General features: G+C 44.6%; 1 protein-coding gene across 2 annotated transcripts; it reads left to right on the top strand.

Moving 5' to 3' along the window:
• Window positions 1-1,309: 1,309 nt before the first annotated feature.
• LOC106580377 (transcriptional activator MN1) lies at window positions 1,310-19,981 on the top strand. 2 transcript variants are annotated; one of them, XM_014161368.3, is made up of 2 exons: window positions 1,310-5,978; window positions 18,206-19,981. In XM_014161368.3, the coding sequence occupies exons 1-2, from the start codon at window positions 2,402-2,404 to the stop codon at window positions 18,415-18,417; spliced, it is 3,789 nt and encodes a 1,262-aa protein (XP_014016843.1). In that variant the 5' UTR covers window positions 1,310-2,401; the 3' UTR covers window positions 18,418-19,981. The 2 variants fall into 2 exon arrangements, with proteins under 2 accessions (XP_014016843.1, XP_014016848.1); XM_014161373.3 differs by lacking the exon at window positions 18,206-19,981 and adding an exon at window positions 13,667-16,081 and having other exon boundaries at window positions 1,316-5,978.
• Window positions 19,982-27,023: the final 7,042 nt, after the last annotated feature.

Here is a 27,023-nt window from a genome sequence, read left to right as displayed (position 1 = left end):
GCTTTTTGTAAAAGTTGATACCGTACCATTTCAAGCCTGCAGATCCGTAAAGCCCAAACGTGAAAACACGTATATGTGAGATATTATAGAGTGCAAAATATTGTTATCGATTATGGTATCCTCCTAACACAATCCAGTAGATCCAATGCCATTGGTCTTTTAAGGGGGATTTTTTTCGTGGGGTAACAAACAAATGCTCTCTGTCAATTTCAATTTCAATTCAATTTCAATTCAATTTCAATTCTCTCTCTCTTTTTCTATGTCTCTCTCTAGCTCTCTCTCTTTCTCTCTCTCACGCACACACTAACTATTGACTAGCATATCACCTAAAATACATGAACATCCAATCGTCCATAGGGCCATATTAATTTCAATAGTTCTACAGCCCTGTTGTCGCGATGGGATGTGAAACCTCAATATATCACTATTGTCACTGGCGCTTGTATTTTGATCGGATACATCTTATCTCTCAGCAGCAGGCTTTAAATCAAAGAACACCCCCTCTTGTGCAACAATAGGCCAGTCCGTTTCAAAGACCTCAGAGGGCAATGTTGCAGGATTAGCCTAGAGGGCAATGTTTCAAGATTAGTCTATAGATAGGCCTATCACGCTTCTGAAAATAGCATGATGCATTTACATTTGATTGTTATTTTCAGAGTTTTTATAATAACATAAGTATTACAGGAGTCTACGTTTTAGAAAGGTTGACTTGGTCGTTTAATTTGCCTGCTGTCCCCTTCATTCCAATAAACATAAGATAAATGGCGATTTGAATGATTCATTTATAAAGTAAACAGATTTATGGTAATAGTCCAGTTAATCTGAATGGAAATGTTAATCTGTTTTGCGTTGACAATACAAACTCCGGGCCAGTGATTGTGCTCCAGCATTTGTTTAAGAAAAGCTATTGTGAGACCATTTCCCTTTGACTGAGTTTTAATGAATTTCCTACATCTCCATTTCTATCAACAATTAAGGAAATAACATAAGCTTAATTTATACTAACATATAGGAGTGTATTCATTCACAAATGTATGCGATCTAAAAACACACAATGAGATTGATCTCAAATTTTAAAAAGGAAAGTTTTTGCATAGGCTATATAGATCATACATTTAAAATACACTGCAGCAAGTAACACACCTGACATGGGCTAGAATACACTTTATTTGAGAACGGCGCTCTTTTAAGATACACGACGTTACTCTCTCGTTCTGTTTCTCATCCACATCTTGGACCACCTTAAAAGATGGTCCCTCCCTCGGCATTGGCGCTCCGCAGCCTCCGATTGGCGAGGACCTCATGGATGGAATTGGTTGCAGAAATGCAAAACTTGTTGCTGGCTCCCTGAATGCGTTGATCTCACACAGCGCCAAGCGCCAGACAAGAGTGTGATCTATCTCTGAATCGCTCCAAGCTGGAATAGACAACATCAGAATCGGGAGCAGAAGGAGTGCGTTATAGCCTACAGAGTGAGAGAGTGAGGGAAACAGCCGATAGAGGTTCCGCGCCTTCTGGGCGCTTGGAGGGCACATGACCAGGACCGGTTGGACTATGCTGTCAAGCCGCTCTGTGATGGTGGAGTGCGGGTAGTGAGTGCTGGAGGCTCCGGGACACGGTGGTGCAAAAGCGACTCTCCAGATAGCCATCATGACTGGGCTGGATTTTCCCTCCGGACTTGTAGAATTGCTTATAGTTCAGTAATAAGACATTTCGCACAGAACTGTGGGAAATGTTTTCTTTTGATTGCAAAACAACGACCAATTAGAATTGTGCAGGTTGCCGGTGGATTTCTATAGAATGGGATCTTGAAAGGACACTCCAAACTGTGCGTCCTGGGACATTTGACAACGAACTGGAATAATGAAGTGGACGAAGAAGATAGTTATGTGTTTATTTCAATTTTCATAAGCCTTGTGATCTCTATCATCATAAATCAAAGAAGGGTTTTTTGTCAAGTTTGTAAAGAAGAAATTTGCTTAGAAAACTTTGGAATATGATATTATATCAAAGTCACATTGCAAGCGAAAAATATTTTGTATCGTTTGTAAATTAAAGGAATAAACCAAACGCCTATAGAAATAGACGGAAACGAGCAAGGACAGACTGTATTTGCTTGCTTCGTTGTCCTCTCCGGTTTATTTTCGCCACAACACTTTAGGGACAGTTGGATATTGGAAAAAACTATGAGAACTTATTGGGTGAGTGAACCGATTTAAGATCCATTGGCTACGTTTTAAATCAGAACTTTTAAGATATCAAAATATCTGGCCTATTGAGGCATTCTCTTCTATTTTCGTTTTTGTCCTCTTTTTTGTGTGGAGATTCACGGAAAACAGACTAAAGCTAGACTGCCTATGCCAGGAGAGCTGGCTGTCATGCACGATTGATATCGGGAAGTATGTTTGGGCTGGAGCAGTTTGGTTCTCAGATTAATAGCATAAACCCTGGCCAGTCAGAGAGAAACATAAACCAGCCAAGACTGAACATGAGCTCCCATTACAAAAGCCCCGGCTTTCATACTGGAGGCCAGCCTGGAGCCGTGGAGCCGGGCATGGGCCCTTTGAACGAGCCTCCAATGCTCGGGCTCAATATGAACATGAATGGGGAGCAGTACGGCGGCTTTCACCCGCGGGGCCACTCGGACATGCATGCAGGCAGCGGAATCCAGCAGCAACAGCAGCAGCAAGGACCCATGCATGGATTTTTCAACAACCAGCAACCTCATCAAGGCCATCCCCACGGCCACCAGTCTCACCCTCACCAACACCACCCTCATTTCAATGGGAACTTTGGAGGGCCAGACCCAGCATCATCCTGTCTGCATGGTGGCAGATTGATGGGCTACAACAACAGTGGCATGGGGCCTCAGCAGGGCTTTGGAGAGGGGTTTGACCCCATCGCTGAGAGCCAAGCAGGGGACGGCTTCTCCCAGCAGCAGCAGCAGAGATCTGGTAACATGTCTGAGTTCCAGCACAACGGCCCCCCTAACGGCAACCATGCTGTCCCTGCCCCCTGTCTACCCCTGGACCAGTCACCTAACCGGGCAGCATCCTTCCATGGTCTGCCCTCCTCTTCCTCCTCAGAGACCCATGGTCTGGAGCCTCGACGGATGCCCAATCAGGGTGCTGTGGAGGGATTAGAGTATAATTTCCCCAGTGAACCCCCAACTGGACATTTTGAAGTACCTGTATTTTCCCCCTCAGAATCAGAGTCTCAGCTTCCCCACTTTGGGACAGGAAGGCCGGTGGCCGGTGGCAGTTTCCCTGGAAACCCTGCCATGGCTCGGACACCGGGTATGCAGGGCATCTCCAAAGGGCACCAGCAGCCACCCCCACAGCCCCAGCAGCCTCAGCCTCCCCCACAGCACGGAGTGTTTTTTGAGCGCTTTGGGAATGGCCGTAAGATTCCCGTGGGGATGGAGCTGGGGGTCAGTGCTAGACACCCTCTCATGCAGCAGCAGCAGCAGGCTGGTTTGATAGCGCGACAGAACTCATGCCCCCCTGGCCTCCCACGGCCCCCCCAGCCTGAGCCGGGCTCCATTAACCCCAACATGCTGGACGGTGGCGTCATGATGCCTGTCCAACACAACCAGTTTGAATATCCTATTCACAGACTGGAAAATAGGGGCCTGCACCCCTATGGGGACCCCATGTTTAATATGCAACAGCCGGCTCCCCCTCCTCCCGCCCAACAGCCTCCGAATCAGAGGCTGCAACATTTTGACTCTCCTTATATGAACATGGCTAAAAGGCCCAGATTTGAGTTCCCTAACGCACACGGAGGGGAGAATTGTGGCACGTGGGGTAGTGGCATGCACAATGTGCAGGGAATGGAGAACCACCTCTCTCCCTCGGCCTACCCTGGCCTACCTGGGGAGTTCACCCCACCTGTGACAGATGGTTTCCCCCCGGGTCCACTCCAGCACGCTGGGCCTGAGCAGCAGTCTATGCAGCAGCGGCAGAATGCGGCCATGATGATCAAGCAGATGGCCTCTCGGAACCAGCAGCAGAGGATGAGGCAGCCCAGCCTGCAGCAGCTGGGTCACCATGGCGACGTACCTCCGGGCCCCATGGTTCATGGAGGCCCAGTGGGGAGCATGCCTCAGCCCAACTTTGACAGGGAGAATGGGGGCAGGATGTCCAACTTTGAGGGTCAGAACCCTCATATAACTCAGGAGAACTGGTTCCCTGGTTCTCACCCACCAGGGGAGATCATGTCGCGGCGTATGGGGGTAACGGGTGGAGAGGCTGTAGCCCACGACATGGGGCTTCAGCAGAACGGAGTCGGTATGATGTTCAGGCCGGGCATGAATGGGATGGGCATGCAGGAGCCAATGAGGATACCTGGAGATGGACACGTACAGGCTCTCCACTCTCCTGGTATGCACCCCCAGTTTGGCAACAACATGGGAAATCTCTCCCAGATGCAGTCCCCCGGAGCCGGGGTAGGACACCCCAACGCACCATCAGAGAGGCGGCCGACTGACTTCCCTGCCGGGCCTCCCATGGGATCTCAATCAACGTTTCCTTATGGAGGGGTTAACCGTCAGGGGGCATCACATAGCAATCCCCAGGGGGTGAACACCTCACCAGGGAGCTACCCTCCACAGTCTGAGTTCCCCCCAGGCCAGCGATCCTCTGTCAGTAAACTTGGGGCACTCTCCCTGGGGAACTTTAGTAAAACCAGCACTAAAGACAATGTTTTTGGACAGAGCTGCCTGGCGGCCCTTTCCACGGCCTGCCAGAACATGATAGCTAGCCTAGGGGCCCCCAACCTAAACGTAACATTCAACAAGAAGAACCAAAATGAGGGCAAGCGAAAACTGAGTCAGACGGAGCAGGACATTAATAGCAGCACAGTTAACGGGACCGGCAGTGCTGGTCCTGAATATTTTCAGAGTGGCACTTCCCAGAACAGCCAGATGCCTGGCAACGGGAATAGCAACATTAAGCCTGCAGGTCAAAACCAGACGCTGCAGGGGGAAGCCAGTGCCCTCTCCCCAAATTACAACATGGACGCTACCCCATGCAGTGAGGGGAAAGCAGCAACAGGGAATGGGAGAGGGAGAGGGAGGAGAAAAAGGGACAGCGGACATGTGAGCCCTGGGATCTTTTTTTCCTCTGACAGCGGAAACCCTGTTGTAAGTCCAGGCCAGCAACCCCCTTCAGCTGGCGTTGGGGAGAGGGGTGGGGGTACGCCCCATGAGAAACCCCTCCCATCCCCCTCCTGGGGAAAGGGAGGTGACCTTATGCTGGGGGACCAGGCAGACCTGATGTCTTCTCTGGACAGTGGCATTCAGAGTGTCACCAAGTCTAACAGTAACTCACCGCGCATAGATTTTCCTGATGATGTCAGCGCCCACTACGGCAACGAGGATGAGGTGTCCTCTAGCTCAGATGCAGGAGGTGCTCCTGCCTCCAAGCCCAACCGCAGCCCGCACATCACCGGCTCACCCAAGCTGCAAAGGGGGGAACAGGGCCTGATGAATGGGCAGAAGCCCCTAGGCATGCAGGACATCACCAATCACACTACCTCGACACCCGACAGCTATGGACTGAGTACTGGTGTGGGGACAGGTGGCAATGGAGTCGGTCACCCGGGCACACCGGGGATGGAGCAGGTACGCACTCCATCCAGCACCTCTGGCCAGGATGACATCCACCCTCTGGAGATACTGCAGGCCCAGATCCAGCTGCAGCGCCAGCAGTTCAGCATCTCAGAGGACCAGCCCCTGGGCATGAAGAATGGCAAGAAGAGTGGTGACTGTCTCTCACAGAACGGAGACAATGAGCTGGCGAGCTGCAGCCCGGATGCTGGGAAGGGCTCAATGGGCACTATTGACCTTGACACTCTGATGGCAGAGCAGCACGCCACCTGGTACGTGCCCAATGACAAGGCCCTGATGGATGGGCCAGAGGATGACAAGGCCATGGCACCCTGGGAAAAAAACAAGAGCCAGAATAACAGCAAAGAAGGTAATTGAATATGCTCTATGGTTATATTTCCCACTTTGTTTTACTATATGATTAGTACTGTCTTATTGCTGTATTTACACACACACACACAAACACACACACACACACACACACACACATCCTTCTAAGGCTGTCACTCAACATATCAGCACATAAGCCCAATGTTGTTTTGCATTCCCGATGAGCAGAAAATGATGAATGCTAGACTAAAATAAGTCAGGACTTCCTTTGTGCGTGTAGCCTATGTCTGCAGTTATTTGAAACATAGCTGTTCTATGGAAACAGGTAGATCAGGTTTATCGAGTTTTATATGTAGGCTAGAAAAATACATAAATAATTTATTATGTTTTTCTGTGTGCCTATAGGCCTACACAGGGGATAGGCTATTGGACCACAGGCTAATTAACTATTCGAAATGAAATAGCACTAATCAGGAAAAGATTTTAAAACTGATTTATTGTGGTTCTAAATAAACATTAAATTATCATTTGGTGCGTGTTATGGATTATTCTATTGTTGAGGGACTTCAAAGGAACAGCGCGAGAAAAGTAAACATTTCCTGTGGTTCTTTATCTAGGTTTTCAGGGTGAACAACTATACTGAGAAGATTAATAGGTTTCTGAGATGCGTTTTCACAGCGGGGTTTCCCCTCCATACGTATCTGTTTGTTTTTGTTATTACTATGGGATAATAAACGGGATTGGAGAAAGTGGATTGATTTTAGATTAGCCTACTATTGGAAAGGGCAGCATTGTCAGGATATATGAAGAAGAGTGATATTACTATAAACAAGAGTAGCCTATCTTAAGCTTTTTATTTCAAACTTTTTTTCCCTCCTAAATAGGATGTGTCCTCGAACAGATTTGCATTGAACATGATAATATGATACTAATAGAAAATAATAATATAATAATAATGGATGCGTCATTCACATTTTCTAATTTGTTTAAAACTTTTGGTTTTATTGTAGACTATTGCCAACCATTTTTTCGCCTACACGGTTCAGGAAAAAAATTGGTTGGTCATGAGATACAAATGCTTCTTTTTTCACGAACAAATGTAAATTCTGCTATTCTAGTAGCCAATGTTACGAAACTGTTGTAGCCTTTAATTTTAAGTGCTTGTTGAAATTGGTATAGTGTGATTAGAGACGCTGGCTGGCACTTTAAACATTTTGCGTAAGCGGTTTGAAATCCTGTCAATCAACGTTTGACATTAACAACACAAATAATGTTCTCCTGTCTTTGGATTACCGGTCATACATAAGGCATCTGGTTTGGAAATGAAATAACATGCATTTAAAATAATAATAATAATTATTATTATGACCTATTATTATTTCCTATTATTGTTTATATTAGGACTGTGCTATAGCTACAACAGGGACTTGGATAATAAAAAAACACGTTTTTTTTCCTTCAGTTTAATCCAGTGCTGAAGTTACTTTTTATTGACTGCTCCTCCATCAATCAAAACCTACTTCAAATAAATATTTAAATTATGAATTCAATATTGCTGATTTATGTCCTATTTTATGTCGCAATATTTTTCTGTGCAATTGTAATGTCTTTTGTGTCTCGATATTATTTTCTGAGGCCACTCTTTTTTTCTATAGATATTTGAAAATCTATAGCAAGAATGAAATGGTAGTCAGTCAGTGCTCAGTCAGTGCTGCAAAAGGCGGTAGGTCGCAGTGAGACGTTATTAAATCGCTACCGCCAGAGACGAGACACCAAAACTCCTTTTCTCTTGTGAATAGGTAGCCCCCAGCGCGTATTCACTATCCCTTTGTTCTGGCTAACTGCGGGAGCTGAGAGGAGAGGGGGGCGCAGGGCACGGAATCTGGAGTCATAGCGCATTGTTTAGGAGGCAGAGCAGTCAACCAGACACATTCTCGCCTTGTCCATAGTTCATTTTTTCAAGATCCACATGTCTTAGCAAGGCGCACTTATTCTTCAGAAAATGCACAGCAACAGCCACTTCGATTTTGTTAAAGTATTTCTCTCCCGTCTCTCCTATCTCCGCACATTTTTTCCTTCCTCAATTCAGCTCCTTGCAAGCACAAAACCCATGCTGCTCGGCTCGATCGATAGCTAGTTAGCACAAATCACGGATCTTGACAGTTTCTCATTTGAGTGCTACAGACGGCAAAGATGAAAAAGGGTTGAGGTGTGTTGCTGGATTTTGAGATTGAATTGGATGTTTTTCAAGAGACGCTCAAAATCCTATGCATTCAACGAAACGCTACGTTTCAGATAAAGATACATAGGGCCTTATGGTTTTAGTTGCACATATTCAGTAGGCTAGAAAATATTACCCCTATAAGCACAATCGATGAACAGTTATATTCTCTTGGAAAATGCTAAAGACCAGGATTCTGAAAGTTATTTTGGAAGATTTCATAGAACACACGTGTCAAACTTATTCCGTATAGGGCCGAGTGTTTGCGGGTTTTCGCTCCATACTTGTACATGATTGACAAATTAAGGTCACTAATTAATAAGGAATTCCCCTCACCTGGTTGTCTAGGTCTTAATTGAAAGGGGAAAAAAACAAAAACCCGCAGACACTCGACCCTTTCTGGAATGAGTTTGACGACCCTGTCATAGAAATTTGAGCTTGAGCTCCGTAGAAGTGAAAGAAAAATATTGCTGAATGTAGAAATATGTCAGTATTTTTGAAGTTGTGGAATCTATTTATGTTTGTTATTGATGTCTTGTTGTAAGTCCACCAGCTGGTTGGTTAACAGGTGAACACTAACGGTCATTGCCTGAGCCTAAGAGTTACAGTGACAGTTTAACAAAGAAACATTTTTTTCCCGAATCGTCTTGTTAGTTATCAATGTTCTCAGTACAGTTCACAAGATAACTTATAGTTATCCTATATAATAGTAGTAGTAATAATAATAATAATGTTATAATGCTAATGATAGTTGTCTACAATTTGAAAAATAACACTTTTTTTCCCACACAATTTCATTATGGTTCCTTTCTGTATTCCTGCATGATGTGGCTAATCAATAAAAACGTTTTAAGATCACACATTTCGATTGAATACACAGCACATTTTGATAAACACACACATGGTCTGATCATATGTTTTTTTTGTATTGAAGTTAATCCTATGACACCCGTGTAGGTGTTGTGCACCACTAAAACCAATTTAGTTTAATATTGTGGCAACCCGCTCTCTTGGTATCTGTCTTCATGCCCCTGTCCTATCCCCCATCACAGTGTCCTGAAGCTGGAGAGGAGGGGGGGGGGGGCTGCGTAGGTCCTGACATCCTGGGAACAGCTTTAATAGTGGGAGTCCTGAGTGATTGTGTTACTTGGGCGCTTTATAGACTGCATTCAGTGTTTTTACGGGAAGTTGAGTTTAACTGCCCAATTGAGACAGGTGGGTTATGGGCCTCTGTTTATTTGGGGAGGGGGATGGTTGCAGTGACATTTGGCAATAGGCCTCCCTGTGTCTATAGCAGGGGTACGGGTGGTAGTGGCATGGGGAGGAAAGAAGCTGTGGTGTTTGGGGCTCTGTGACTATAGGTGAGGTCTCAGCCAGTGCAGGAGTTGGGATCACAGAACAGACTGTATTCTCATATATATTGTTAATGGAGGTAGTGGGTGAAGTTTTCAGGCCAGAACGTGGTGCCAGAAGTGCCTCATAGGTATATGGAATTTGATATATTGTTGCATTAAACAATACTGTTAAAGAAAAATATGAGATTGAGCATAGATAATGAGAAAGTCCAGCTTGCCTGTTTGGGGGTGTGTTGTGTTGTATTTTCTGTGTTGATGTCTGTTTACCCTGTGTGTCTCAGCTCTCCCTGTATGAGTTCCCACTGTGGTTGTTTAGAGACTGATATGTTTGTCAGTAACTTCCCCCATTGGACCCGTCCATAGCTTATTCTGTCTGTGTGATAAGCAACCATTCAGCCAAAGCTATTCACTAAGACATAGTAATGTCTATGGTAGGCATGAGGCCCATATACTGTATGGCCTCCATATGCCAGTGGTTGTATATGTGAATGAAGGAACTTGGTTGCGTTTTCAACAAAATGATGAGAATGCATTTCCCCCTCCTTTTTCATCTCCTTTTCTCTATCTCGTCTTCTTCGTCTCTCTCTCTCTGCTCCTTATATTATAGCCAGGACCTGACGGTTTGTTCTGAAAGACGTGCACACTCTTGATAACAAGCAACTTGTCGCCCTAGGAAATGATTCAGTTGGTTTTCTTTTTTTTTTTTTTTTAGTTTTTGCTTCCGTTTTGACCACACAGTGAAAGTTATTTACGGTGTGTGTTATCACTTTGTACATACTGTGCTAGGATCTGTCCTCTGGATTAATACGCTGTCTCATGCAACAGAGTGACTGTTCTAGTGGTGGTGGAGTGACTGTTAGTTAGAGCATGCGCTGGCTTGCTGTTGGCATGTGTAGGAGAACAGTGGGTAGAGAGGGGACTTTTCATGCTCAGACACCCTGATTAGGAGGCAATTTAATCCAGTGCAACAGGCATATTGACATGCCACCTAAAGAGACCTAGGAAGAAAGGAGAATGTTCCTATAAGACCACCCCACCCCTTCCCACCTCTCTTAGTTTATTAAAATCATACTTATATTGACATTTCATTCCAGCGACAACTCATAAATCACATGAGTAATTTTTATTTCCCTTTTTTCCTTTCTTAAAGCAGAAAATAGATGTGATTGACATTTGGTTGAATGAAGAGAAAACAGCTTGGGGCGGTCCATGTTCCAGATCCCTCCTTGCAAGGCGTTGCGTATTGACTTCCTGAACAACACACACCCAGGCAGCATAGTGTTCTCTGCACTCTCCCGTACTGCAGTTATAATAATCATTATCATAATCATAGCAATTAGCCCTGGTAATATTCTTCTCAAAAGTGCCAATTCATCCTCTGGCACCTTCTGTGAGTTAACTTGGTTATTGACAGATACAGAGAGGCTAGTGAGGATACAGAAGGAAAGTGAGGTGTGTGTGTCTGTCTTTTGTGAGGAACATATTATAGCTATAGCCGCAAACGGCGCAAAAGTGCAGACAATGAGACATTTTAAGTTGGACCTTTCCACATTTTTATGCGTTTATTTTCTTATGTCTCTTCACAAAGTAATTTCTGTCTCCCTTTGTGAATTGATCCCTAGGGTTGAAGGAATATCACACAATTCCTACACTATCAGCATGAATCAGTGGGCATTAGGACTGCTTTCACCATGTAAGTGTGTGTGTGTTCTTCCTTACCCCCCATCGACAGTTTCCGGGGCCAAGACAAATATGAGACGCATGCAAATGGGTCTAGCAGCTGGAGGGACCAGAGGTGTATGTGTGTGTGATGAAGACATGGAAACTCGATAGTGTGGGTTTATCAGCTGTAGACATCATGTTTGATTTATGCAGACTTGGTCACAGGCTTGTGGTTTCAGACCTTTGCTCAGGTGTCTTGTATGCTGGAATAAACTCTCTGACTTGTAGTGAAATGGAAATAGTTGCTGGTAGTCACACCTCTCTCAGTTCCAGCTCTGAGAATTCATCACTGTATGATAAAATGATCTGACAAGTTATGTCAGGGTTCATCACAACTTATTTTAGCTTTACGTCAGTTTTGCCTGCTTTACGTCAGTTTGGCCTGCTTGAAGTACAACCCCCGCTAGTATGTAGTACATCCACAGTATACCCCAATACATTTACATTTAATACATTTGTAATTATCAGTACTACTGATTAACTGCTAGCACGTATAACACCGGCCTAGCTGAGTGCAGTAGTAGCATAGGTAAGCTGTGGAGAAGTGTGTAGTCTCCTGTCTTATAGATATTGCAGCTCATAACAGGACATTACATGGTTTCTGCTTGTAGTTTTGATAGTGTAAAATCTAGTTTGAATATTTTGTTTCTTCTAGATGGTACTGTGTATGTGTGTATCCACTGAATGCTGGGGCCTTTGCAATACATTTACCACCAGTGACAGTCAAAGGAGGCGTGTTAAAAAACGTCTTTGTGACTGATGTAGAGAGAAAAGGATGAACAAAGGTTCCATGCCTTTTGCTAGCTGGATTTCTGACTCTTCAAAATAGCAGTTTTGTTTTCCCTGGGGAAGAGCGCTGAAATAAAATCAAACTTGTCTGTGTGTGTGGGTGTGAATATTCCCCTTGGAATGGAAGGCTGAGTTTATCTGGGAGATGCAGGGTGGGGGGGTGGGCACCGGAGGCTCCGATTGGCTGGATGTATGTGACACGTTTCCTAATGTCCAGGGTCTTAATAAGCCAGTGCCCAGAGGGACTGGAAAAAACAAGGCATCTACTATTCCTGTAGAAAATGATATATATTTTTATATGTAGCTACAAACAATCCCTGTAGAAAGGATTTTAACATAGTTTGTGAGAAATGCAAGTTGTCTTTATCAATTATATAGACTATAATCCTTAACACTCCCTCTGTTCAGCAGAGGTGTACCATGCTAAAGCTACTAAGCAGTGTGTGTGTGTGTGTGTGTGTGTGTGTGTGTGTGTGTGTGTGTTGTCATAACGCCAGGAACAGTTATGTTATTTGGCATACAGGTAGTCATCAGATTTCTTTAATTCGTATTGAAAAATTGACAAATGAGTTATGACACCAGAGCTGTTTCTCTTGGGAGAGAAGAGGAGAGACTGATCGAGTACTAGCGAAAGTGAGAGAGATGGAAAGAAGTTTCTCTTTTTTTCTGGGAACATCTTAGGTTTCGACTTGCGAGGTCGAGCAAGATGGTAATGGCTGTCATTTGCCTCACTGTAAAGAGAAAAAGAGAGAAAATAAGTCTTACATTTTCTCCACAGTTCCATCCTCTGGATTTTCCTTATTTCTTTTTGTCAGGGCAGTTTAGATACTCGGATGTTAGAAACAATCGTTCGGATTTTTTAAATAGCACATTTGAGTCTTTTCAACAGTGCAACTGTCATCACTAAAGCTTAATACTGTCATTATACCACACAGCAATATCACCTTTAACTCAATAATTATATCTTCTTTACAGTTTTAACATTGTGTTTTTTCAACATTGTGTTGTTATCTTGGAAATGGAAAAGGATTGATTATATTTGACATAAAAAAATAATAATTGTAATAATATTATAATGCAATATTAATAATAATAATTTCAACCAGTGCTAATTATTTTCAAGACATTATATGTACATTTCCAAGTAAATCTTTATTTTCTTCAATCAAGGGTCAATTTATTAATTAATAACAGGATAATTATTATTTCAGTCAGTTATATTCAGTCATTTGATTTCAAGTGGTAAACAATTTCTATCACAAAAACATGAAAGTGTAAGATTCCTTGAACTGACCACCTAACTTCCCATATTGAGGACTAGCTGAAATAGGGATTGTATGTTAAGGGTTGTGGCTGAGCAAGTCAGCCCCCTAAACCCATTCCGATCCCCCTCCTCTCCTAGCGTCTCCCCAGCAGATGCTCCTAATCCCTACATTTCCACTGTTTTCATGAGTGGTTGGGGTTTCCAAATGGGCCAAAAATACATAAACAGAGTGTGTAGTGACGGGCTGAAACAAAATAGAGAGCGAGACATAGATCAATATGTCACCTACTTGGATGACATGGATGACAGGTCCTGGACATGGTTTTGATTTATGCAGGAGGTACTAAATCACTTCCCGTGTTCCCTTTTGTGTCTAGTTTCCTAAGCGCGTCTTGCAGCCTGAGGGGGAGGTGTGTGTACGAGGGGATGGCTGAAGGGAGAGAGTTTACTAGAGAAGGGGTGAGGAGGAGCGACCGGGCCAAGGCCTGCCTGCCTGGGCAAGTTTTTTTCCTTCTTGTTGCAGGCCAGGGAACAGAGAGGAAATTCAAACCAAAATAACCCCTGTGCCCTCGCTTGAGAAATGTGCCCCCTCCATATCCACCCTTCTCTGAGGGGAAAGGTCAACCTGTGGCAGTCGGGTTGAGTGGGGGTCGGAGAAGGCCTCCCATGCCATACTCCCCCACCCCAACTACCAACCCCCCAGGCCACCATCAGATACCTGGGTCATACCTCCAGTAGTTCCCGTATTCCTCACACAGGGATTCCTGTAGCCCCTCACCAAGCTAGTTGAAAGCAGATAACTTAATGATTTTGTATATATATATTTTGGTGATTGTGATTTAATGTGAAGCCTTATTGCTCTGCTGGTTGGTCTGCTTAGTGCAGTAGAGAGGCGCCGGATCACAGCTCCTGCTCTTAGGTACCATGAGCCTTCAGGAAAAGTGTTAAAGACCTAAATGACTAACCTTTAAAGTATGCTCTATGATAACAGAAATGTTACGTCATTTTTCTGTGTTCTTTACCATCACTCCTTTGATTGTTGAAAAAACAGACTTTGTATCTGTGCATTGTGACGTGTGCATTGTGCTCCCCAACTTACAATCTTCTCTAATGTCCTTAGTGTTAGTTTTTTATCGTAGAGATCCTATTAAATGAAATGTGTATTATAATTTCTAATTCTATGGTTGTTATGCTAAAGGAATCTGACCTGAATTCACTCACTGTCATAGGAGCAGAGGCCTCTAGGTGCTTTTATCAGAGAGCGGCGAAGGCTGATTGGGCTGGTTTGTGTTTGGTGAGGGTAAGGTCGAGCCCCGGGGAGCACAGGGTTAAAGGTGAAGTGTCGTCATAGAAGTATAGCTTGGGATAGAATGGACCTCGGAAATCAATGTGACGGCTCTGTGAAATTCTCTGGCTCCGAAAGAGAGACCAGCGAACACCAAGACACACACACACACATATATATATATATATAGTCTTATTTAGCATATGTATATACATATATACATATGTTTCTAATGCACACACCTGCACAAGGACTTGGTACACAATGTGCATTTAGCTATCATAACACTTCATCAGTTTACATGAATCGTTTAATAAAATGTTTAGGTTGACAATTCTAGTTAGATTGTGAGAATATGACATTTATTTTCCTTCAATAAGGATTCCTTCCCAGTGTTGTTTACAGACTTAGAGAACTGATGGCATGACGTGCACTAGATTCAGGCCGTCAGCTTCCGACATATTGCTGTCAGCCAGACAGAGAAACCGAAACAGAGCAGTGTGCTGTGCTGTGCTGTGTGTGTGTGTGTTCTCTTCACAGCACGCTAGTGGAAAGTGTTGTTCATCTGTGTATATCGTCACGAGCTGTGTCTGTGTGTCTGTGTGACGGCTCTATAAGCCTACGTGGAGGAGTCACACTGTAAATCACACACTTTTAGAAAGAGGAGACCGAATAGAGGTGGATTAAAAAACGGAGCGTTTGAATTGCCATGGTTATCTTTTTTGACTTGTAATATGGTTAGGGATATTTAACTGTATTTGTGGTTCAGCTTAGTTGGTTGTGATATTATTGTTTTCTTCTTTATTGGGTATTCGCCCTGTGTGATGCTAAGCACTCGTTGTCTGAGATTAATAGCCTATCACTGAGATATTACTGTGGATATGAACAGTACGCTGCATGGCAAAATAATGTGAATCATTGAACAGCCTTAACAAGGTTTTATTGAAAAAAGATTCCACAGCTTGTAAAATGTCACGGTGATTTGGGATTTAGGCCTGTGTGATGTAGAATTTCACACTGTCGTTTCCACTTTTGAACAAATATGGTGCCGTGGATAATGCTTAACATTTAAGTGTAGCGTGTAGATTTTCCACCAAAATTCCATTTCTCTGGGCTCCCAGGGTATTACCTAGAAATATCCACAGATACACTACGATTGACTGGTTTACTCCTTAATTGGAGAGCTTAGTATTTTTTCAAAGAAAATGTTTTTCTGCTTGTAATAATACAATTTGAGAGGTACAGTGTTTGATTATAAAAACATTTTTTTAAACTAGGAAACTGGTGGCAATCACTACATTGTAAATTATTGTTTATGTGAAAGTATTTTTTGGGGAACCAATATCATTGGTAATGCTAATGTTTTTATTTTGATAAATAAAGTAACGTGGTCACATGAGCTCACATCTGAGCATGGCTCTGGGACAGTGGGAGTGGATGCTTTTGACTGTGTGTTTACAGCCCTTGTCCTTGCATGTATGAGGCTGGGGGCCATGTCTGTCTGTTTTGGGACCATGCAGACTGTGTGTGTGTGTGTGTGTGTGTGTGTGGTGTGTGTGTGTGTGTGTGTGTGTGTGTGTGTGTGTGTGTGTGCATGCATGTGTGTGTGTGGAGCGGCAGCTGAGGGCTGGTGTGGATATGGCAGCAGTGGCGGTGGTTGGCGGTGTGTTTTGTGGCTGTGTTGTCAGATTGCTGTGTGTCAGCAGAGAGCCAGGGGAACGCTTGGCTGCCTATTCAGGCCGGTGTGGACCCTGCTGTGCCCAGCTACCATGGGCTGTCGGCGGGTGCTGGAGGGCACAGTGCTGGGGATGGGAGTGGGGGGTAGGAGGAAGCACTTGGAGAGGGGGTTGTGGTCCAGGCTCACTGAGTGTGGGTGTCAGCCATGCAGAGGTGTATGGCAGGGCCCTCTGGCAAAAGCTGGCCCTTGCCACCATCACCACTAATCCCCCCCCCCACACACACACCCATCCCCTCCCCCTCTGCCTTCCTCTCTCCCCCACCGTCGCTCCGCTTAGTCTCCAGAGTCCTTGGGTGATTTGTGCGGTGGAGGAGGGAGAGAGATGCGGGAGCGGCGGGAGCTTGGCTGCGTGACCTTTTACCAAATCCCTCCGCTTTTCCATTCCAGTGGTCGCGGCCCAGACAGGCTGGGGGGCAGTGCTGCCTCACTACCTCCCTGCCTTCCCGGCCCTAGCCTGTCCACCCTGCCTCCTTCACTCTCTGTCCTGACCTGGCCTTGTTTCTCTGGCTGCATGTTGTTAACACCGTGTCATAGTTGCTCCAGGGAAGTAAAGGAAGGGAGAAATATATACAGAGAGAGTAAGAAAAACAAAAAAGCATTTGGGAAGAGAGAGAAGAGATAAAAGGAAAGTGTGACACAGAGACTGTTTTGAGGTCAGAGTATTTTTTCTCTTCTTCTCTCTCACTGTTCTGTCACTTTGTTGAGTAGTGAGGTGGGCAGATCAGAGTAGTGATGGTGTGATGTACAGGCCCTGTGCCTAGAGCAGAGTGTGTATCATAGTCTCCCGTCTCTGACGCCTGTACCTCAGCATGTCTGAGCTATTTAGAGCTTGTCTGTCTCTGCGGCTACGCTCCCACTCAAAGCAGTAGTAACAACCTGGGGCTGAGGAACACAGCAGAACAGTGTTTTGAGTGCTAAGGACAGATGGGAATAGCCTGATTGATTTTTACAGCAGGTATCCACCATGTTCACACACTCTTTATTTAGAATGCTCAGAGCATGCTTGGAGGCAGACCCCAAACGCATGATGCAATGCTGCAGTCACCAATGGGGCTTACTGTCTGACAACCTCTCTCTCCCGTCATCTCTACCTCTAACTCCTCGCCATTCTCTCCTTCCTGCCCCTCCTACTCTCTTAGAATGCTGCGGGTCTATATCATGGCAGATGACGTGTGACGCCGTGCTTTTGCGTATAATTTAGCCTAGTACTTTCTGTCCTCGTCAATCTTCCTCTCGCAAATGTTTTCTTACACGACGCAAGCGATTTGACTCGGAGGATGGGTTATGCATCTCAACCGGCAGCGTTCCCCATGTCCCTCTAGCATCGCATGGCGGATTTTTATACAACCTTCGATAAACCTATATATGGATTTTCTGGAAGCTTGGTTCCATTTAATATGGGTTTGACACCTTGGTGACGTGGGGTCGATACTGCAGCAGGGTCATTATACCAGTAAATTAGGTCATGCAGAGTTAAAGGTCAGCCTCCTCACAGCCCTCTGACCTCATGACCAGAGGTTAGGGAGGAGTGCTCCCCATTTGCACGGGTGACCGGGACTGAATGTGTGTGTGTGTGTGTGTGCGTTTCTGTGGTCCTCATAGGCAAGGAGAAGGTGGGGGATGGGTTTAGAGCATTGTCGTTTTCCAGCCAGTAGGATGGGGGTGAGAGAGGGAGAAGGAGAGGGGTTGTTGAGGTCATTTTACTGCACAGATTTTGTGTGGGATGAGAATTAGGATCTAATTTCGGGATTTTATGATTAATTCTAGTGTTGACATATTGACTGAAGATGTTTATTTTGGTTGTTGAGGATGAATGAATGTATCCTTAATGTTCCTCAGTGCTGGCCCACTCACTAACCCTCTCCTCTCTCTGTGTTTGTTTCTCCTGTGCAGAGTCAGAGCTGTCTCAGAGTAAGGCTGGAGTAGGGGTGGGGGCCCCGGGGCCCGGAGGGGGCAATGGGGGGAGCCACCTGCAGTGCCTGTCCGTCCACTGCACAGATGAGCTGGGGGACAGTAAGGGCCGAGGGGGGCCCGTCTCCTCCTGGCGCTCCCTGCACTCCGACATCTCCAACCGCTTTGGGACCTTCGTGGCTGCCCTGACCTGAACACAATCAGGGCAGCCCAGGAGATGGAGGGACGATCAGAAGAGAGAGAGAGAGAGAGAGAGAGAGAGAGAGGGGGGGGGGGGGGGTGGAGAGAGTCAGAGGCAGATGATAATGAAGATGACAGCAATGATGAGGATGACATAAAGGTATTGATGATGAGGATGACGTAAAGGTATTGAGGATGAGGATGACGTAAAGGTATTGATGATGAGGATGACGTAAAGGTATTGATGATGAGGATGACGTAAAGGTATTGATGATGAGGCATCTGCATTGGCTCTCGCCTGTTCAGGGAGAGAAGGACATATACACACTCATACACACACATCAACACATACACACTCATGCTCACACACACTCACACACACTCTTGGGCACAAACACATACACACTCACTCATGCATCGCTGGACTATACAGCTTGGGCTCTATTCAGTGGTGCCCACATCTGGAAAACCTCAAATCATCCTTTTAGTTTTTTGTTGTTTTTTGAAGAAAACAGGAGAAATGTCAATGGAGGAAAGGAAAAAGCTAAAACTGAAAAAACAGAAAGACAAAATGTCCTTGGCTGTATTGGGATAGCAGTGTTGAGTCTCTGTTCTGTTACATTCTTTAGACATGAAAGTAGTCTCTTAGTATTTGGGAGCTCTGTGATTAATACCCCATCCTCACCAGCTGTACCCTGTACCTGTACTCAGTTACCTCCTAGCCGTGGTTCTCTCTGTGGGTTGGAGGTGGTACCATCTACCATGCCTGCCCCCAGCCTAGTGTATAGATCACTGAGCCTGGGCTTGGGTATGGCCTCAAGCAGAGCCACCCTGACCCATACTCACCCGTTGAGGGACTCTGGTAGTCTTTGTCAGCCAGAGTTTGGAGGATATGTGTGTGAACCAGCCCTTCCTCCCTCCCATGGCTCTCAGGGGTACAGGGAGAGGAGAGCAGCCCTCTCACCAGGACCTCTCCCTCAGGCCTGGAAGCCCATTGTCACCCAGAGACACAGGAACCTGATGAGATTTGGACCTTTTGAGCCACCGTACCTCACAACCTCACCAGGCCATCCTCCTGGTCCAATAGAACTGGCCTGGACCCTGAAACAGGGGGAGGAAGAGTGGGAGGGAGATGGAGAGAGAAATAGTTTATTTTTGGTGTGGGTATCTGCAAAAAGGAATTCCTGAATACAAATTCCTCTCTTTCACTTATTTCCTCTTCTATTTAGCTTCGGCTCCAACACAGTTATACAATACAGCCAATGTAAACTGTAGGGGAGGTCAAGGAACCATTTAATAAGGGAATTGAAAAAGGAATATTGGTATTGCACATGTAAAATAAGAGAACATTTGCTGTGTGTTAGGCAATCTTGTAACCTTTAAATAAAGCTTCTGTTGAATTTGAATTTCTGAAAAAATAGATGGAGGCCTGTGACGGCATCTTACGAGCTGTTTCTTTTTTGTTTTCTTTTTTTAATAATATGTAAAGTGCAGTCGTCTGTTTTCCTGCATATTGTATATATCTGTATATGTTTTATTGAGTAACTAAATAACAATAAATATGACGTTAATGGTGAATTTTATGATTGCTTGTTTTTATTAATGTTGTGCCCTTATATTTGTCTGTCATAATAACAAAGTCGCAATTTATGAATGAAAATAACATTTAATACTGTATAATAATAGAATAATGGAAATATTGCTATACTCTGAAGATATGTCATATATATATATATATATATATATATATATATATATATCACAGAAATATTCATTGTGACAAGTTTGTCTGGGGAGGTTGTGGACTCTGTAGTCTAAATCAGCAGCATAAAACAACACAAAGTAAACTGGCATGAAGATATTATGTAGTAGTATATATGAAATATACATGAAGATATTATGTAGTAGTATATAATAGTCTTCCTCTTTCTCTCCTCTCAGCATTTTTTATAGGCCTACCTCATTGCCTGTCTCGCCTCGCTCTTTTTCTTTTCTGCCCCCATCCCCATCTGCCTCACCCCCCCCCCCCCCCAGCTCACTCTCACTCACCTGCTCTTTATGGGCCATCTACATGGATGGTTAATGGTAATCAATAGCTCCCCAGTGTGCCAGCCTTGAGGTGGGGACGTCAATGCTGTCTAACAGGGCTAGTGATCAGCCAGCATCCCCGCCATCGTCCTGCCTGGGAGACGCGCACGCACACACACACACACACACACACACACACACACACACACACATAGATGTGATGTGGAGATATTGATCAGTGTTTGGGTGAGATTGACATTTAATACATTCATGTGTTATTGTGCATGCGGCTTATGTATTATGTTTAGAAGTGTCAATCCACATACACATTCAGACCATTTCACTTTTTCCACATTTTGTTACTTTACAGCCTTATTCTATAATGGATTAAATAAATTTTTTCCCTCATCAATCTACACACAATACCCCATAATTATGTTTTTTTGAAATGTTTGCTAATTTATTAAACATTAAAAACAGAAATACCTTATTTACAGACCCTTTGCTATGACACTCAAAATTGAGCTCAGGTGCATCCTGTTTCCACTGATCATCCTTGAGATGTTTCTACAACGTGATTGGAGTCCACCTGTGGTAAATTCAATTGATTGGACATGATTTGGAAAGGCACACACCTGTCTATATTAAAGTCCCACAGTTGGCAGTGCATGTCAGAGCAAAAACCAAGCCATAAGGCTGAAGGAATTGTCCCTAGAGCTCCGATACGGGATTGTGTCAAGGCACAGATCTGGGGAAGGGTACCAAAACATTTCTGCAGCACTGAAGGTCCCCAAGAACACAGTGGCCTCCATCATTCTTAAATGGGAGAAGTTTGGAACCACCAAGACTCTTGCTAGAGCTGGCCGCTCAGCCAAACTGAGCAATCGGGGGAGAAGGACCTTGGTCAGGGAGGTGACCAAGAACCTGATGGTCACTCTGACAGAGCTCCAGAGTTCCTCTGTGGAGATGGGAGAACCTTCCAGAAAGACAACCATCTCTGCAGCACTCCAACAATCAGGCTTTTATGGTAGAGTGGCCAGATGAAAGCCACTCAGTAAAAGGCACATCACAGCCCATTTGGAGTTTGCCAAAAGGCAGCTAAAGGACTCTCAGACCATGAGAAACAAGATTCTCTGGTCTGATGAAACCAAGATGGAACTCTTTGGCCTGAATGCCAAGCGTCACGTCTGGAGGAAACCTGGCACCATCCCTACGGTGAAGCATGGTGATGGCAGCATCATGCTGTGGGGATGTTTTTCAGCTGCAGGGACTGGGCGACTAGTAAGGATGGGGGAAAGATGAACAGAGCAAGCTACAGAGAGATCCTAGATGAAAACCTGCTCCAGAGCGGTCAGGACCTCAGACTGGGGGCGAAGGTTCACCTTCCAACAGGACAACGATCCTAAGCACACAGCCAAGACAACGCAGGAGTGGTGTCGGGACAAGTCTCTGAATGTCCTTGAGTGTCCCAGCCAGAGCCCGGACTTGAACCCGATCAAACATCTGTGATATTTCCGTAAAAAAGACATTTGCAAAAATTTCAAAAAAACTGTTTTTGCTTCGTCATTATGGGGTATTGTGTATAGATTGATGAGGATTTAAAAAAAGTAAATGTTTAGATTAAGGCTGTAACGTAACAAAATGTGGAAAAAGTGAAATGCTCTGGATACTTTCCGAATGCACTGTAGCGTGTCCCAATACAGCCCAAGGCTTACTTAAACTTCTTTTGGTATTTTTTGGACTAGTATAAAATAGGGGACAACTCAACCTTGAGCGTCTTCAGAGGTGTGTGTCTTTAAGACAAGGATCGCCCGTCAGTTCTTGATGATACTGGTTTGACTGGTATTTGGCAGTATTGTTGACGTCTGATGCTTGATATGTCCAACCCTATTCGTCAGGGTTGGGTGACTGCTTACTGAATACACAGCAGTTCAAGCTTCTCTGTTGTTGACTAAACCTTGAACAATGCTTTTGTGCTTTGTGTTGCTTCATACCAAGATGCGGGATTTTCTCTGTCCCTTCTGTCTGTGTGTGTCAGCCAGCAGACCTGTTTCAGACCTGTCTCACCTTACTGTACCTGTCTGTCTGGTTTACCTGTCTCTCCTTGCTGTACCTGTCTGTCTGTCTGGTTTACTTGTCTCTCCTTGCTGTACCTGTCTGTCTGTCTATCTGGTTCACTTGTCTCTCCTTGCTGTACCTGTCTGTCTGTCTATCTGGTTTGCTTGTCTCTCCTTACTGTACCTGTCTGTCTGGTTTACCTGTCTCTCCTGACTGTATGTCCTGTCTGGTTTACCTGTCTCTCCTGACTGTACCTGTCTGTCTGTCTGGTTTACCTGTCTCTCCTGACTGTACCTGTCTGTATGGTTTACTTGTCTCTCCTTACTGTACCTGTTTGTCTGTCTGGTTTACCTGTCTCTCCTTACTGTACCTGTCTGTCTGTCTGGTTTACTTGTCTCTCCTGACTGTACCTGTCTGTCTGGTTTACCTGTCTCTCCTTACTGTACCTGTCTGACTGGTTTACCTGTCTCTCCTTACTGTACCTGTCTGACTGGTTTACCTGTCTCTCCTTACTGTACCTGTCTGACTGTCTGGTTTACCTGTCTCTCCTGACTTTACCTGTCTATCTGGTTTACCTGTCTCTCCTTACTGTGACTGTCTGTCTGATTTACCTGTCTCACCTTACTGTACCTGTCTGTCTGTCTGTCTGTCTGTCTGTCTGTCTGTCTGTCTGTCTGTCTGTCTGTCTGTCTGTCTGTCTGTCTGTCTGTCTGTCTGTCTGTCTGTCTGTCTGTCTGTCTGTCTGTCTGTCTGTCTGTCTGGTTTACCTGTCTCTCCTGTCCTTGGGTGGCAGTACAGGAGAAGGTCACTGCCCAGATGTCCCTCCAGGAGAAGACAGTATGAAGATAGGCAGAAACTGCTTCTCCAGTAGAAATCCCCATCACACTTGTAGTCGACATCATGGCGACGTTGGCTAGCTAAGCTCATGCTCAGAAACACATCATCGGGTCTCGCGCCGAACTGTGCATGTGCAGGCCGTCAAATCAAAGGCACTCCTTCGATAAAGTTGTTTTTGACAAAAATTTAAATGTGTCAGTTTGCGACTTTCACAAGGTTGGAGTAATAACATGTTCAACTACTTAAGGCATTGTCTCCAGTCTAGGTAGTGCATTTAGATTTAGAGAAAATGAACAACTAATTAATCATTTTTCACTTCTCTCATTGACTTCTCAAATCCCGGCCTGGTCTGCTTGGTCTGTTTCGCAAGCGTTCCCGGAAGTCTTGTAATGTTGCACCTTTGGATTTAGAAACTCTGTGGTCTATCGTTGTGATGGCCCCCAAATGCCAAGGTTAATATTACGACACATTTCATGGCTCCACTCAGATGAAAGTAAGATCTCATGAATTTAAACACAAACTGCAATACATTACATGTAACCAGCCGATGGTAGATGAGGGAAACACAGCAGCCTAGAACATGCCTCATGTCTCAATGACGTTAGCCCTGTGGGACACTGTGGGAGAGGGGCTTGGGATATTGGCTGATGTCAAGATGTATAGGTTTCCTTCAATGGTCTGGCTGCGAAGCGGCCATCTTGGGAGGGAGAGAATGCTGTGTGGTAGCCTGAGAACTCCTGTGTTTCCCAGCCAACACGCATCTAAAGAATAACAATTTCACTAGCCATGAAGACCATCCATGAAGCCAAGGGGCCATGGCCACACACCAGAGCCCAGCCAAATGCTCTCCTCTCAAGCAGCTCTCCATGCACTCCTATAAATACATGTTATTTGTTTAGAGGCTATATGCATCTTTGGGAAAATACCACTGTGTTGACATAACTTCACCCTCCCTGGCCCCCTTCTCCCTCTCCTCTCTCTTCTCCCAACTTTTTAACCTTCCAGTGCCTGACAAATGCTTGACCACTGAGGAAAGAGAAATAGAGAGAGAGTGAGAGAAGGAAAGAGAAATAGAGAGAGAGAGAGAGAGAGAGAAAGAGAGAGAAAGAGAGAGAGCGAGAGAGAGAGAGAGAGAGAGAGAGAGAGAGTGAGAGGGAGAGAGAGAGAGAGAGAGAGAGAGAGAGAGAGAGAGAGGGAGAGAGAGAGAGAGAGAGAGAGGATGTATATAGATAAAAATGAGAGTGACCAAGGTAGAGGGCAGAGGAGCAGAAAGAGAGGGAGAGAGAGAAAAACGGAGGGCGATTGGGAGGAGGAGAAAGAATCGTCCTCTCAGAGGCCTCCACTGTCTTTAAGTCACTATGGCATCCACCAGAGCACTCGCATACGCTGGGGCTCTAAAGGGCCTTTGTCCTGTAAAGATGGGGTTTGGCTGATTTGGGGTGCATGTGGATTTGGGGGGTGGGCTGGGGCTTGGCGTCGTACATTTGGCTCCCACATCATTGGAATGGCACACTAGTGGGGTTTTTTGCAGAGGGATTTGCCAGAGGGGAGGTCGAGGGGCGAGGGGGCTCTGGTTTTTCGGGAGAGAGGTTTGGACGTTTTCCAAACAGTGCCTTTTTGCTTTCAAGAAAGCTCCACTTGTGTAAATGTGCTCTTTGTCCCCTGGTCTATTGTTTGAACAGCATTGTGGACTTTCTGTGGGAGGCACACAGGGGACTGGGGGGCCAGAGAGGTACAGAGGGGGGCACAGCCTTGAATGGCTTGACTGAGGAAGATGGGGTTTTGGAGGGACCAAGGTACGGCACTGGAATGTTCTGATCGCCATACACGCATGCACGCACGCACACGCACAACGGGGATGAAGAGTTGGGGTCAGGGTCGGTCCTGGCCATTCTGCCACCCTAGGCTAGACAAAAAAATTGCTGCCCCCACTAGAATTGTCCCAGTAAGCAAAAAGACATTGAAAAGACATTGAAAATACCTAAGTTAGGTTCAATTTAGATTCTGAATGAAAGGTGAAAATAAGTATTTTCCAGACTTTGAAAATAAGTATTTTCTGGATGTTAAAATCAGGTTCATTTTCGGTTCTGAATGAAACTTGAAAAGATGTAATTTATAGACATATATGTTTGGGCCAAATAAAGGCTGACCCAGACCGGATCAAATCTGAGGTAAACATAGACGTCTGCAAAAAAAGATGTCCAAAATGCATCAGCGTCGGTCCATGCTTACTGAAGTATAGCTTACAGTGTCACCTGAAATTGAATTTTAGGAACACCCATCTATCTGGTAGGCACAGGAGTTTGGTGGCACCTTAATTGGGAAGAACTGGCTCATGGTTATGGAGCGGAATAAGTGGAATGGTAAAAAAAAAACTGTACCAGTCAAAAGTTTGAACTCACCTACTCATTTAAGGGTTTTTGTTAATTTTGACAATTTTTTACATTGTAGAATAATAGTGAAGACATCAAAACTATGAAATAACACATGGAATCATGTAGTAACCAAAAAAGTGTTAAACAGATCAAAATCTATTTTATATTTGAGGTTCTTCAAAGTAGCCACCCTTTGCCTTGATGACAGCTTTGCATTCTTTCAACCAGCTTACTGAGGTAGTCACCTGGAATGCATTTCAATTAACAGGTGTGCTTTGTTAAAAGTTAATTTGTGGAATTTCTTTCCTTCTTAATGCGTTTGAGCCAATCAGTTGTGTTGTGACAAGGTAGGGGTGGTATACAGAAGATAGCCCTATTTGGTAAAAGACCAAGTCCATATTATGGCAATAACAGCTCAAATAAGCAACGAGAAATGACAGTGCACCATTATTTTAAGACATGAAGGTCAGTCAATACGGAACATTTCAAGAATTTTGAAAGTTTCTTCAAGTGCAGTCGCAAAAACCATAAAGCGCTATGATGAAACTGTCTCTTATGAGGACCACCATAGGAAAGGAAGACCCAGAGTTACCCAGGGTTACCTCTGCTGCAGAGAATAAGTTCATTAGAGTTAACTTCACCTCAGATTGCAGCCCAAATAAATGCTTCACTGAGTTACAGACACATCTCAACATCAACTGGTTAGAGGAGACTGCGTGAGTCAGGCCTTCATGGTCTAATTGCTACAAAGAAACCACTACTAAAGGACACCAATAAGAAGAAGAGACTTGCTTGGGCCAAGAAACACGAACAATGGACATCAGACAGGTGGAAATCTGTTAACACTTTCTTGGTTACTACATGATTCCATATGTGTTATTTCATAGTTTTGATGTCTTCACTACTATTCTACAACATAGAAAATAGTAAAAATAAAGAAAAACCCTTGAATGAGTAGGTGTGTCCAAACTTTTGACTGGTACTGTACATCAAACACATGGTTGCCATTCCATTCTCTCCGTTCCAGCCATTATTATGAGACATCCTTCCCCAAGCAGCCTCCACTGGTGGTAAACCTGCATTGGCTTTATTAGTCTTGATTCCTGTAACTAATCAATTTAGCTATTTAATCTCAATATCAGGAGGAGTTATCCTGAGCCTATTTGCAATGTGTTTACACAGCGGGAAATGCAGAAGTATTTTCTTTTTCCCTATGATCAGCTCGTAAAAAATGTACAGACCCAAACTTGAAACCACTTATGAAAATGTTGGTCAATAGATGAATCTCCAAGACAGCAGTTGTGAGTAGCCTGATTGTCCAT

The sequence above is a fragment of the Salmo salar genome, chromosome 20 (genome assembly GCF_965601325.2).
Source record: "Salmo salar chromosome 20, fSalSal1, whole genome shotgun sequence".
In the NCBI taxonomy this organism is placed as follows: domain Eukaryota; kingdom Metazoa; phylum Chordata; class Actinopteri; order Salmoniformes; family Salmonidae; genus Salmo; species Salmo salar.
Note: the sequence above shows the minus strand (reverse complement) of the source record. Positions and strands in the feature narration are given on the sequence as shown.